The 15,448-nt window shown below is 35.6% G+C and overlaps 1 protein-coding gene across 9 annotated transcripts in view; it reads right to left on the bottom strand.

Moving 5' to 3' along the window:
• AGFG1 (ArfGAP with FG repeats 1) overlaps window positions 1-15,448 on the bottom strand; it is an 88,123-nt gene that overhangs the window by 61,036 nt on the left and 11,639 nt on the right. For all 9 annotated transcript variants that reach the window (XM_009183230.4, XM_009183231.4, XM_009183232.4 and 6 more), the window contains exon 2: window positions 8,043-8,136. In XM_009183230.4, the coding sequence (XP_009181494.1) occupies window positions 8,043-8,136 (94 nt within the window). The remainder of the gene's footprint in view (window positions 1-8,042; window positions 8,137-15,448) is intronic.

The raw sequence follows: 15,448 nt of genomic DNA, 5'->3' as shown, positions 1-15,448 counted from the left end.
GCTGGAGTACAGTGGTGCCATCTTGGCTCATGCAACCTCTGCCTGCTGGGTTCAAGCGATTCTTGTGCCTCGGCCTCCAGAGTAGCTGGGATTACAGGCACACGCCACCACACCTAGCAAATTTTTGCATTTTTAGTAGAGATGGGGTTTTGTCATGTTGCCCAAGCTAGTCTCAAACTCCTGGCCTCAAGTGATCCGCCTGCCTCAGCCTCCCAAAGTGCTGGGATTACAAGCATGAGGCATGGTGCCCAGCCAAGCCTCCAATCCTTTATAAGCAGTACAAAGTTTTAAAGCCCATTTTAACCACTCAATGTGTGGATCTTACCTGGATCTTCATTCAAACAGACTATTAAGAAAAAAAAGAAAAGTAGGATACTTACAAGCAACAGAAAACTTAAACACTGACCAGATGACTAGATTATTATTAATTGTCATAGGGACAAAAATAGCACTGTTGCTATATATATTTTAAAGCCCTTGAAGTTTACAGATAACATGAGAGTTGAGTTTACAGATGAAATTTTATGTTTCGCATTTGCTTAAAAATAATAAAAAGACAGTAATGTGTTGATGGAAGTTTGTTATATTATCTACTTGTGTAAGTGCATGAATACCTCCACAAAAAAAAGTCTTTTAAAAAGAAACAAAAACGTTTAACGATTTATATTGTTTTAATTAGAGTCAAATAAGATTTTTTAGAAGATAACACACAATGGCAAGAAAAAAACAAGCTAAGAGATTACAGGAAGCTAGAATGGTAAGGCAAACAAAGAAATAAACACTGTAACCCAGAATATGTAATGTAAAAAAAAATTAAACTCTCAGAGTAGTTACAAACTAACAACATAACATCTAGCTTCTTCTATAAAGCTCTGGGTTTTCTGTCATCATTCAAAAAGACCCACAGATTATAATATGTTCAAAACAAAGACATGTCTACATTTTCTTTTTTTTTTTTATCCCCGCCCCTACATTTTCTACATTTTTGTTAATTAGTGTATTTCTCTCAAAGCCAACAGTTAATTATCAAAGAATAAATTCTAAATATTTTCAACTTTACTAAGTTACTACTGACTAGATTCAGCTATTATTTAGAAGAGCTATGGTGCCATACCCTTCTTTCAAAATGCTTAAGAGGCCAGACATGTGCATAAATAAGCAGACACTAAATAAATATCCCTTAAATAATACAATAGTGTGCTTTAATATTTTAATTGGATGGTTTTAAAACTCAAATATCCCTCTAGGAAGCTATTCCCTCAATTAATTAATTTTGTAGTTTAAAATGTTTTCCAATGTATTATTAGGGAATGTTTTCATTTATTGATACCATCATACTGACTGAAATTCTGCAAAAATTTATCTCCACCCTAAATTCAATTCAAAGCATGCCATGTTCCTACGGGATACTTATTTTCTGCGTTTAGGAATCAACTGGAAAAGTATCTTTGCCCATAAAAGCACGATCTTGGGCAAGTTACTAAACCTGGGGAAAACAATTTTATTTTAATTTTAAAAAATAAAATAAAACCATGATCTTACATCTACATAATACATCAATTTTCAAAATGTTTTCCTACATACTACCTTCAAATCAAGCTCATGAAATAGGCAAAACAGATACTTCTCAGATTACAAAAAAATGAAGCTCAGGGAAGTGGTTTGCCCAAGGTGACAAGGTTCATAAATTGGTGGTAATCAAACTAAACCATGGATTTTTTTGAGTCCTAGCAAATTAGCCAGGCATGGTGTTACATGCCTGTAATCCCAGCTACTTGGGAGGCTGAGGCAGGAGAATCACTTGAACCCGGGAGGTGGAGGTTGCGGTGAGCCAAGATGGCACCACTACACTCCAGCCTAGGCAACAGAGTAAGACTCCATCCCCCCGGCACCCCAAAGAAAGAAACTCACTTGGATATATATGCTTGTGCATTTTCACTGCTTTAGGTATAATTAAGAAATATGCAAGATTATGCCACAGAGATATCTATAATGTCTTGAGGGCAGTAAGACCAATACAGAAGAAACTAAGAGCAATAACGACAACAAAAAAATTTTTTTTTTGTAAATCTTTTAGTGCATGCTATTTTTTAAACAGTTTAAAATACTTATGGGGGTGTTAGTATCTGAGGGATAAAAACTCCTGAAAGACTGATAGGATTAGAAGAGAAAAGTCAAGCAAAAATAAAAGCCAGCATTGGTAAAATGGTAAGAAAATTAGAATACAGATAGCACATACGGGAAACGAAACAAAGATCATTGTAGTTAAAACATTTCTGCTAGCAATAAGGTTAAGAAGCCAGGTCATAAAAAGATTTACATTGCAAGCTGAAAAATAAGAGTTCTATACATCTTCAATCAACAGATCTTCAATCTGCAGACCAAACTGGGTCATCACTGGCTTGTTTTTATATTGCCTTAATCTAAAGATGGTTTTTACACTAAAGAATTGTGTGTGTGTTGGCGGGGAGAAGTGGATTTCAAACAAGGTTATGCAACAGAGAATACAGGTGGCCCACAAAGCCAACAATATTTACTATCTGGCCATTAGAAACAGTTTGCCAACCCCAGATGTGAGCAACAGAATAATTGTAAATCCTGAATTATTGAGTATGTAACTTAACTCTGCCACTCTACAATGACAATATATTGTTACTAAAATAACTATCAATTTTCATTATTAAACTCAGCAGAAAATTGAAGTTAAAATGCTCCAAGAGTTTAAACACATAACCCGAATATTAATGTAAATGACATGACAGTATGCTATGAAAACTGAAAAATTCCCCTAAAGAAACCATCCAAATCAAGAATGAAAATGAAAATTGATAATTCTTCTTATAACTTCTACCACTTTAGATTCAGATTCAATAAATAAATACTATCTGAAAAGAAATATGCTGGGAATTTTCACAAGCTGGCCTAATTTAAAAAATCCTAGCATTTTTATACACAGGTATTATAGTTACTACTAACAGAAAGGAAGGCTCAGAAGCTTCTTGCCCAAGGTTCACAACCTGCATAGTCCAAATCTGAGCTTTCAGCACAAGACCACTGTACTTTTATTATGTCTCCTGCCCTAAAAGACTGCAAGGGGAGGGCAGGAATCATCTGAGTTTTTGTATCCATAGGACCTAAGGGCAGTTCCTGGCACAGAGCAGGCAATTTATTTTTTTATTTTTATTTTTATTTATTTTATTTTATTTTATTTTTATTTATTTTTTTATTTTATTTTATTTTATTTTTATTTTTATTTTTTTTTTGAGACGGAGTCTTGGTCTGTCGCCCAGGCTGGAGTGCAGTGGCGCAATCTTGGCGCACTGCAAGCTCCGCCTCCTGGGTTCACGCCATTCTCCCACAGCAGGTAATTTATTAATAAATTTCCGCTTCAAAAATGAATCAATCATGAATGTTAATGGGAAAAGTGTACATTATTGCATGGGTTTTCAAAGCAATCATTTTGTTTTGTTTTTAATCTAGTAAAAGATAATCAAATACTGGCACACAATGCCTGATTTTACTCCTACACATATACCATGCCTGTGGAGCATCAATGCTTTTTTTTTTTTTTTTAGAGACAGTCTCGCTCTGTTGCCCAGGATGGGAGTGCAGTGGCACAATCTCACTGTAACCTCCACCTCCAAGGTTCAAGTGAGTCTCCCACCTCAGCCTCCCAAGTACCTGGGATTACAGGTGCACACCACCAAGCCTGGCTATTTTTTTTTTTAAATACATACATATTTTTAGTAGAGACAGAGTCTTGCCATGTTAGCCAGGCTGGTCTTGAACTCCTGGCCTCAACTGATCCATTCGCCTCAGCCTCTCAAACTGCTGGGATTACAAGCGTGAGCCACCACACTTGGCCAGTAGTAATGTTTTTACTTTTAGTCTTCAAACATAATTAGGAAAGTTAACTTACTACTAGAAAACATAAACTATACATATTTCAAAATAAAATTATTTCTACATTTTCTTTTCTATTGAATTATCTATCCGTAGCAGCGTTCACCAGTCCACCTTCCATTAACTTTATAATCAGAAGTTAATCCACCTTCCTTTAACTGGAAAACCATGATTTGCCCATGACATCACAAATGAGGACATACAGAAAATCACTACAGAATTTATTTTTTTTTTGAGACAGTATCTCTCTTGGTCACCCAGGCTGGTGTGCAGTCAGTCATATGATCATGACTCACTGCAGCTTTGAACTCCAGGGCTCAAGCAATGCTCCCACCACAGTCTCCTGGGTACCTGGGACTACAGATATATATCACCATGCCTGGCTAATTTTTGAATTTTTGTAGAGATGGGATCTCGCTTTGTTGCCCAGGTTGGTCTCAAATTCCTGGTCTCAAGGAATCCTCCCACCTTCACTTCCCAAAGTGCTGGGATTACAGGGGAGCTACAGTGCCAAGATCACTACAGGTTTTTGTTTTGTTTTGTTTTTAAAGTAACTGATACAAAAGAAAGCATTACAAAAGAAATACACAGAAACTTTTTGTGAAATATTTTGGTTCTGAAAAAAATGACAAAAATTACTTCAGCAAATAAATACAAAGTGCCCCAATGCAAAATATTTTACTAGCATCTGGCATATTATGTTCTGTAACTTAATAATGTACATATCTGCTCCACCAAACACACTGTAGAAGTCTATAAACACTAAAGTAATAGTCAAGAAATTTGTAAACCACATCTGTAGAAACTAATGATATACTCTATTAAAAGTATGGTCTCTATGCATATCTATAAACAGTAATAACATTATTTGCTTACCACAGCTACTAATACAGACCAATACAGACATACTTTATTGATGACTAAAATATAATTAGTATTGCCATCAGTTGTGCGATTGTATCCATGCCCTTTGCCCTGTAACTTGGTAGCCCACCTCACTCTGATTCTGGGCTTGGAGCACGACTGTCTTTGGTAACAGGATGCTCAACTATAATGCAAGTATTAAAACAGAATTAAATTACATATGCAGAAGACCATACACAGATGTTTCCCACATATAAATGTCTGGAGGAACATTCATAGCATATGGCACGCAGGTTAATTCTGTTCAACACATCACAAGTCATTCACCATTCATGGTGCTTGCCTGCTTAAGCCAGCAACATCCTCCAATAGTGACAACAACCAAACATGCCCCCCAGCACACTAAAACTCCCTGGTAGGGATCAAAGATCCAAGGCTGCTGCCAAAGTCAATATACTTTCTGATCTTTTAATTTTGGAAATACTCATCTTCAGGCATGAACTCATTCACGCACAAGATGTATGATAGAGCCTTTTTAATCCAAAACTTAATGTGACTGAATATGGCCCTTTCCAAACTATTAAAAGGTGACAAGAGAAATATGGCAACTTATTTTGAAATATAAACTCATGTTCTGGTACTATTCCCTATGCAAGTGATACTTATGATTTAAAGGTTTAAAAAAGATAAACTGATAATAAAACACTTGCACTTGAAACCCATAAATATTTGGTTATAAAGCTGTACCAACTGTCCCACACTTCGTATCTTCACCCTCTACACACTTCTCAAAATTTTAAGATACTGTTGATACTGCAAAGAACCAAACATACCTGTCCATTATTTTGGTTCTAAGATGTTCTTTGGTATACTATGAGAAGATATGTTTGTCTTTCTTAACAAGCATTTACAAGGTTAATATATTTCCTAGCAACCTATTGCAAGCTTCCCTTCTTTTTTTTTCTACTCTTTGCTCCATCTTTAGTGACTTTCACTACCAGCTTAGGTTCTAGTTACCCTCAAAAACCAATAAATGTGTTACCTGTTCTGTGGGGTCTTCCCAATCCTCTCCCTCCCACCAAAATACTGAGTCCCTTTTCCATACTACTGCTGATACTTCTTATTCTTATCATTATTTATCTAACACCATGTTGCAATTATCTGTTATGTATCTGTTGCACCAACTGTGAGCCCTTTGTCCACTAAGCCAGTGTAACACATCTATAACCACATCTATAATACCCAGCATAGTGACAGTGATTGTCATGGTAAGTACTTTGAGTGGTCTACCAACTTGCATATCTCTTTGTAGGACTTAAGATTCATGAATACACTTCACTCACTTCTAACATTTACATTTTGCTTCTACTTTTTGATACAGTGAGTTCCTCAAAATCAACTAATTCTTTTTATATACTCTAAATTTACCTTAATGCTACAGCATTAAAAAATATTCCTTCAGAAATCCTGCCATACATGAAAATAAGGATGAATCTTGAGGATATTACATGAAGTGAAATATGCCAATCACAGAAGGACAAATATTGTATAATTCAATTTATATGAGGTATCTAAAATAGTCAAACCCAGAGAAGCAGAGAGTAGAATCAGGGTCACCAGGGGCAGAAGATAAAATGAGGAGCTGTAATTCAACTGGTATAAAGTTAAATGATTAATTTCTAGAGATCTGCTATACAACACTATGTCTATAATTAACCATACAATATTGCACACCTGAAAATTTGTTAAGAAAGTAGATCAGTGTTCCCACCACATTTAAAAAAATATATACGCCTTCAATCTTGGTATTTTTTTGGACCAGTCTCCACCTAATTGTATCTCACATGTTGTTAAATGGACTGCTGTTATCACAGTTTTGTTACTCTGGTTTTACCTACTGTCATATTTTTAACCTAAAGATAGAATAGTATTTTTTATTTCTGATTCCATTCTAATTTCCAAAATTTTGCACATGAAGCCAACATCCTAAGTAACTTCAAGTGTGCACTGTTAAGTTAATCCCACTTGTAAACTTTACACAAATAGTTCAAATTGTATTTTAATCAACATATATATTATTCTATGTTTACTGTCATTAAAAGCCTCCTACCCTTTCACCCAACTTTACATGTTCTTATAATGTAGTCACATTAGTCTGGAATCTGAATACCCAAAATAATTTGTCATTGGCAAAATTTGGAGACTTCAAAATGTGCTCTCTTCTTTAAATCATGTATTTAAAAATATTTCATAGCTGTGAATTTATATTTCCTCACTATTTTAGAACTAAAAGCACATGGACATCACAAGCACACAAACAATTTTAAGATACTACTTTCAAAATATTAGGAAGGCAGAGTGTAAAATGCTTGCATATATTTTCTAAGGGTCAAAGAGAAGATTAAAACTAATAAAATCTTAATATTTAACTTATGTTATGTTTATTAAGGATATCAAAGATGCAACCAGAAGAGTACCACTACCACTAAAGTACTACTTATCCTTTCTAGAAAATGAGACTTTTCTGTCAAATAATAATACCTATTATTAATCAACTTGGGTTAACTGGTTCATCCTTACCCCAGGATTATTAAAAAATGCCCACTCTCTTTAATTTTATTAATTTTAAAAATATTAGAAAAATTTAAAACCTTTTACTAATAGCAAAACATAGAGCTAAAAGCAAACAAGCAAACAGAATGGAATTACTGGAAGCCCATTAAAGGCAAGAAGAAAAAAAGCTTCCATCCAAATACACCATCTTACTCCCAAGGACACTAGGCTGCCACTGAGAACTACCAACCTCCTCCCTACTGAACACCTGCTAAACATTACACATCACATACACACCCAAAGTTAAAAATTTAGGAAAAATAGAGGACTTCAAGTGAAAGCTGATCATATACAACCCCTAACAAGTTTAACATAACATCACAAAATGAACTCTCTTCCTGTTTTTTGACTTTTAAAGCAAAGACTAACAGTAACTGTAATAATGGGTATCCTCCGAAACACCTTTTATATTCAAGACTGATGACTTTTAAATACACACATGTCAACCTCAGATTTACGGTAAAGTGTTTACGTAGTAAACAATTCCAAATACATTATTAATTGAGTACATTTTAAAATATCTAAATATAAAATCCAAAAATAACTTTTTTAGACTGCAAAATTCAACATTTTAAATAACTTATTAAATCTTATTAAAATGACTGCCAACAAAAAAGTTGAAAATTGCAAAAAAAAAAAAAAAAAAAAAAAAACCCACTTACTTCATTTCCATGTTTTTGTAAGAATTCAATCTCCTGTTGTGTGAATGTTGTCATGGAGATAGATTTCACCCTGTGTGGTGGATTTAATCCTCGTCTGAAAGATAAAATATTTCACAAAATTTACTAGTATATATCACATTTTTAAAATGACACATCTAGTGATTCAAAACATTTTTAACCAACACATAAACTTGAAAGTGTTTTCATTCCATAAACTCAAAGTATTTTTAAATTATTTTAAACTATTAAACTTCATAACAGACATTAAAGTTTGGTTAGACTCATTAAATAATAGACCTAACAATAAATTCAAGTAACTACCTAGTTAAAAACACAAAGTAACTGTGACACATGAGTTTCTAGGAAATGCAAATAGTGCTTTAGTGTGTTTCTGATGAAAAGGCTATATATGTGAAGAGCTCTATGGTAAAGAATTTTAATTCTTTAAATACTTCACATTTCCTAAGAAACAAACAATGATATAAGACCGGAGCCATACAAATACCTTATCAAACAGCTGTTACCTTTAAATAAGTTTAAGACTAATTTAGAAAACTATATTAAAAGTAATGTCATGAATTGAGGTAATAAGCCAATTAGTAAAGTCCTATCTTGCCATCAATTCAAGTAAGAATTTATAATAAAGAACATTTTCAGTCACCTCAGAAGGCAGTGAGTGTACAAGAGGAAACCGCAAGGACACACGGAAGAGATTCAAAAAATTGCTGGATGCATGATTAAACAATTTTTTAAGGTCCTTTACAACCCTGAAGCCTTTTCTGTATGGATGGCCTTAAAAGGACTTTATCTTGATGTTTGAATATGCACATGAAAAACTGAGTGGAAAAGATTTAATAACTATTTACATGTTGTCCAACTATCTTGTGGGCAGGTCCACCCACAAGAATAATGGCCAAATAATCTATGCAAAGCAACAAGTAACCTATGCAAAGTTCCATAAAACTACTTTGGGGTCATGCTCTCTGACAAATGTCTCATTTGAACGCTCGGTTCTACAGCAATTACTGCAGTAATATTTTTAAAGAATCTGTTAATTTGTAATCATTCACACTAATTAAATAGGATATTTAACAATGATGTAAAATAATAAATGTACCAAAAGTCTTTAAGAAATATTTGAGAACATTTTGAATAATTAAATACAGTGCGTAACATTCTAGAAATTCACTGTATTTTGGGGCCGGGTGCTGTGGCTCACGTCTGTAACCCCAGCACTTTGGGAGCCCAAGACGAGGAGCTCACTTGAGGTCAGGAGTTCAAGACCAGCCTGGCCAGCATGGCAAAACCCTGTCTCTACTAAAAATACAAAAATAAGCAGGGAGTGGTGGTATGCACCTGTAATCTCAGCTACTGGGGAGGCTGAGACATGAAAATTGCTTGAACCCAGAAGGCAGAGGTTGCAGTGAGCCAAGATCGCGCCACTGCACTCCAGCCTGCACGACAGAGCAAGATTCTGTCTCAAAAACTAATAATAAAATTTAAAAACTAATAAAAACAGTATTTTTGTCAAAACACAAAGGAAAAGCTCCTCAACTGACTGTTTCTTTCTCTCCCTCTTGTCACAGATAAATGTCATCTTTCAGATCATGATCTGAATGAAGACAAGTTACACTTCATTTGTTTCAAATTTCAAGGTAAGGAAAAGTTAACTTGGGTTTGGCTGTTGTTTTGTTTTGGTTTGTTTAAATTTTATACTAATTCTTTCCTTCTGTTGTCATAAAATAGGGAAATAAAGACGGAAGAAGAACTAAGTAACCGAAATTTTATTCTGGTAAAACTCTCAAACTTGGCCAGGCACGGTGGCTCACACCTGTTATCTCAGCACTTTGGGAGGCCAAGGTGGGCGTATCACTTGAGGTCAGAAGTTCGAGACCAGCCTCACCAGCATGGAGAAACTCCATCTCTACTAAAAATACAAAAATTAGGCGGTGTGGTGGCGCTTGCCAGCTACGCAGGACCATCTCTACTAAGAATACAAACGTTAGGTGGGCGTGGTGGCGCTTGCCAACTACACAGGAGGCTGAGGCAGGAGAATCGCTTAAACCCGGGAGGCGGAGGTTGCAGTGAGCCGAGATCGCACCACTGCATTCCATCCTGGGCAGCAGACTGAGAACCTGTCTCAAAAAAAAAAAAAAAAAAAACAACTCTCAAACTTAACTCTGAAGAAACAACCTCAGTAGTAACTTGCAAGTACCTTTACAGCTTGCAATCACAAAATAAGGCTCTAAAGACTAGTTCCAAATTTCTAAAAGTGGCCAGGAGTGGTGGCTCATGCCTATAATCGCAGTACTTTGGGAGGCCAAGGTGGGAGGATCACTCGAGGCCAAGAGTTTGAGACCAGCCTGGCCAACATGATGAAACCCTGTCTCTACTAAAAACTACAAAAATTATCTGGGTGTGGTGTCGCACACCTGTAGTCCCAGCTACTCCCGAGGCTGAGGCAGGAGAATCGCCTGAACCTGGGAGGTAGAGGTTGCAGTGAGCCGAGATTGCGCCACCGCACTCCAGCCTGGGCAACAGAGCGAGACTCCATCTCAAACAAACAAACAAATTAATTAATTAATTTCCAAAAGTGAAAATTTTAAACAGTCATTATTACTTAGGGCACAACACTTTGTTTCCAACTCATCCTCCATGAGAACAACACTTAATTCACCCCTTTCAGGGAGATTTAATCATTTATGATATAATACTTACATTCTACCTTGCCCCAAAACAATTTAAAAAGGAATTAACATATTATTGTTCTCTCAAATGCCTCTTATTCCCTCCTTACTTTGCAACTTTGTCTCTCCTTATTCTGTAATATCTCCTCGCTGTTTCAGACAAGCCTTTACCTTTCTACCTACTGGCAATATCTCCTTTTTAAAAATGGAAAATGCAAAGGAGTAACTTTCTGATGATGAAATATCAAACACTATTAAAAGGATGTATGTTTTGGAAATTTTGGAGCGAACAACTATACCCGTATACTTCTCAAATTGTTCAATGAGGAAACAACAATTCATAAAGCTAACCCTAAATCTTTAAGTTACATCACACATATGTAATCTTACAAATGCAGTACAGTGTGTAAATATATCCCAGGCCCTATCATATCACAGGGTCTATTAATGCACAAAGAAGGTATTCATATTAACTAAATAAGTGAACAAAATTTTGAACTTATGAAACAAGTACAACCAGAATGTACTCACAACCAAATGAGGAAAGGACATTTTTTCCAAGTGAAATCTGTTACAGGATTTGTTACCCGTTACAGGATTTACTCAAATGAACTTTCTCAGTACACTCACAATAGGATTCAATTTACAAAATGGCAGACAATTTTACAAGGCTACACTTATTACACAAATTGAGTAACCACGAGGAAATTTTATGCGTTCATGTTGCTTTCTCTAATTGCTCTTTTATATTCCATTTATTCAGGGATATTAACTATATTCTCAATGCAAGGCTGTACACGGATTTTTCATTTTTTAGCCTTCAAAAGCTTTGTACATGGATTTTATATGCTTATAAGAGTCTGAGACAAAGCTGAAGACTGACTCCATCAATGTCTTAATGTCGGAGTGATGAGTTGCAACAAAAATGAGCAGTCTCGCCCCCACACCACCCACACCCCACCTTACCCACCCCTATGCCAAAAAATGAGTAGTCTCAAACACTGATAGTGGGATAAACTCACCAATTTTTATTAAGAATCTCATTATTCCCATTTGACCCAGCTATGCCACTTTTGGGAATCAATTCTAAAAAAAGAATTGGAAATACAGCTGACCACCTATGTACAAGATGTTCACCAAACATTATTCATAATAGGAAAACATCAGAAATATTTCACACCAAAAAGGAAATGGCTAAATAAGTGACAATTTTAAAAAGTATGACATTATGCACTCACAATTGTGCTTTAACTTTTTAAGATAAAAATTATATAGTATTCTCAGAACTAATTTTTTTAAATCAGCAAAAAAAAATAGACAAACCAAATACTCCAAAATGTTAACCGTTCTTGTATATGTGATGAGATCGAATCAATTTTTTTCTATTCATAATTTTCTATTCTCTCCAAATTTTCTATAATAAATATTACTTATTCTGCAGTAGGAAAAAAGCAGTGAGAAATAATGGAAAGTCCAATTGACTAGTAGTAGTATTCAAAAAATTTAGATTTTTAGTCTTGGCTTTATGAATGTGAACGTCTATGCTGAAGAATTAGAAAAAGCAATTAAGAGAAGGAGGGAACGGTTTTCCATTCTAAGACTTTCTTTCAATTGTTCTAAAACCTGGAAAACCTTTCCTCGCAAATCCTATGATATCCACCAACATCAACACCTTATCTTCATTTCCCTAAATCAAGCCTTTTTAACTTTGGCACTATTGACATTTTGGGTTGGATAGTTCTTTATTGTGGAGGGGCGTCCTATGCATTGTAGGATGTTGAGCAGCATCTGCATTCCTAGCTCTACTCACTAAATGTCAGTAGCACCCTTCATCAGATACTGACAATCAAAACTGTTTCCAGACATTGCCAAATATCCCCCACAGGGTAAAACCCATTCAGCTGAGAACCACTACTCTAAATATAATAAATACATAAATTACCAAGCAAAAGAAATTAATGGAATTTCTTTGGCTCTCTATTAAGATGTAAACTCTACCAAGGTTCAATCTTGCATAACTTTCTTTTCAGAATAACAGAACACAGAATAAATATTTCTCTCTCTGAAACATACATGTTTAAAATTCATATAGAAAATATATTAAAATTTAAATTAGAAAATAGACTAAGGAAAGTGTCCACAACAAATAACCAAGAATAAACTATACCATATAAAGCACTCTTATATGAACTGGTCGGCAAAATGTAACTTAACAAGGCAGTAGGAAATTAATATGTATACAGTATCTAGACTGGCACTTTACATATTTAATCTCATTAATTTCTACTTCCAACAGTATGGCAAAATGAAAAGCCTCCTCTACTACAATATGATAGTCCATAAATTACCCCCCAAAAACCCTACGACTATTAACATACTATTGAACTTTTTAGAAAGGGAAATCTCTAAGGATCCCCCACCCCACAGAAAAGAAAGACAAAAAATCAAAAATTAAGCCGAAACCAGAAATGTGTCCCACGTTATGCACAAGATGCAATGTTGCTCAGAAGGCAAGTGCCAACAATAGCCAAGGCGAGATGACAGAGCTCAACCTCAGATATCTCTGTGAAGTTAAACCTAAGACCCTGGATGGAAAATAAAATACCTTCAGGTTACACAGGATCCTAGGATCCCATGAACATGCAAATTCTCTCTAAAGGAATGCATTTTCAATTTAAGCTATCAAGATTTCCAAATATTAAGTTCAATAAAATATGAGGCTGCAATAAAAATTATCACACAAAAATGAAACAAACCCATGAGCCTGAGTCAGTAAATGCAAAATATTAACACCACCTCCCTCCAAGACTTTAGTTATCAGAATTACCAGTTACGAAATATAGTGTATAGGGAACATTAAAATAAATGAAAGATGGAGTAAAAATGAACACGAAATACGTAATTATCAGAATGAGGCAAATTTAGAAATCAGAATTTTCAGAAATGAAAAACTACAAATGTGGAAATTAAAAATCCACCAAATAAGAAAGCAGTTAGACATACCTAAAGAGACAATTAATGAACTGGAAGGTAACACTGAAGTGATAATGACTGAGATTTTTCAGATCCAATAAAAGTCATACATCTACAGATAAAAAAAGCACAGCCCATCAAAATACAGATAAATAAAATTCAATTTGAAAACAATTCGGGCTGGGTGCAGTGGCTCACACTTGTAATCCCAGTACTCTAGGAGGCCAAGGCAGGTGGATCACCTGAGGTCAGGAGTTCCAGACCAGCCTGGCCAACCTAGTAAAACTCCATCTCTACCGGAAAAAAAAAAAAAAAAAATTAGCTGGGCGTGGTACCTGATTACAGGTACCTGTAATCCTAGCTACTCAGGAGGCTGAGGCAGGAGAATCACTTGAACCTGCCAAGGCGGAGGCTTCAGTGAGCCAAGATCACACCATTGCACTCTAGCCTGGGCGACAGAGCAAGACTCCGTCTAAAAAAAAAAAAAAAAAAAAAGGAACAATTCAGTGAAACTTCAAAGACAGAGAAGATCTTAAAAGCAACTGGAAAGAAAATATAGGGAACAAAATTTGGCTAGCAGTAGACTTCTCAATGGAAGGGAGAAGACCATGGAATATTATCTTCAAGCGGTAAAAAAAATAACTTGTGAATCCAGCAAAGCTGTATTTGAAGTATAAGATCAAAATAACAGTATCTTCAGATAAAAAAACAAAAACAAACAAACAAAAAAAAACCACTAGGCCAGGCACGGTGGCTTATGTGTGTAATCCCAGCACTTCAGGAGGCCGAGGTGGGCAGATCACTTGAGTTCAGGAGTTCGAGACCAGCCTGGCCAACATGGTGAAACCCCATCTCAATTAACAACAATGAAAAAATACAAAAATTAACTGGGCATGGTGGTGCACACTTATAATCCCAGCTACTGGGGAGGCTGAGGCAGGAAGACCACTTGAACTCAGGAGACAGAGGTTACAGTGAGCCAAGATCATGCCACTGCACTCCAGCCTGGCTAACAGAGTGAGACTCCATCTCAAAAACAAAAAAAAAAACAAAGAGATCTTCGTTAAAGAAGCTTATACTGTATATACTTTAAGAAGAAAAATGACCCAAGAAAGTCCAGAGACACAAAAGGGTAAGCAAAGAAAACTGTAACTGGCAAATCTAAACAAATATCTTATTATAGTAACATCCAATTTACAGAAGGAAAAAAGGGACAAATAATATGTTTACCAAAAATAACACTTAAATGAGCCGGGCGCGGTGGCTCACGCCTGTAATCCCAGCAGGCAGGTGGATCACCTGTGGTCAGGAGTTCGTGACCAGCCTGGCCAACATGGTTAAAACCCCATCTCTACTAAAAATACAAAAAATAGCCGATGTGGTGGCAATCCTCAATCCCAGCTACTCAGGAGTCTGAGGCAGCAGAATCACTTGAACCTGGGAGGCGGAGGTTGCAGTAAGCCAAGATCCCGCCACTGTGCCTGGGCCACAGAGTAAAACTCCATCTCAAAAAACAAAAAAAAAAACCCACTTAAATGAAACTACTTTGTATTTTTAAAGACCTTGTATTAATAGAAGATTAAAATACTGATTGACTCTGGAATGTTAATATCAATAGCACAATTTCAATTGTGACCATAAAAGAAAATGCAATTCCACAAGTAAAAGGGAAAATCAACACAATGCCAAAAAAAACTTGGTCAATTTTTAATAAAATTAAACATGCATGTGCCATACAACCTAGCC

Source organism: Papio anubis, chromosome 10 (genome assembly GCF_008728515.1).
Source record: "Papio anubis isolate 15944 chromosome 10, Panubis1.0, whole genome shotgun sequence".
In the NCBI taxonomy this organism is placed as follows: Eukaryota; Metazoa; Chordata; class Mammalia; order Primates; family Cercopithecidae; genus Papio; species Papio anubis.
This window is presented reverse-complemented; position numbering and strand designations above follow the sequence as displayed.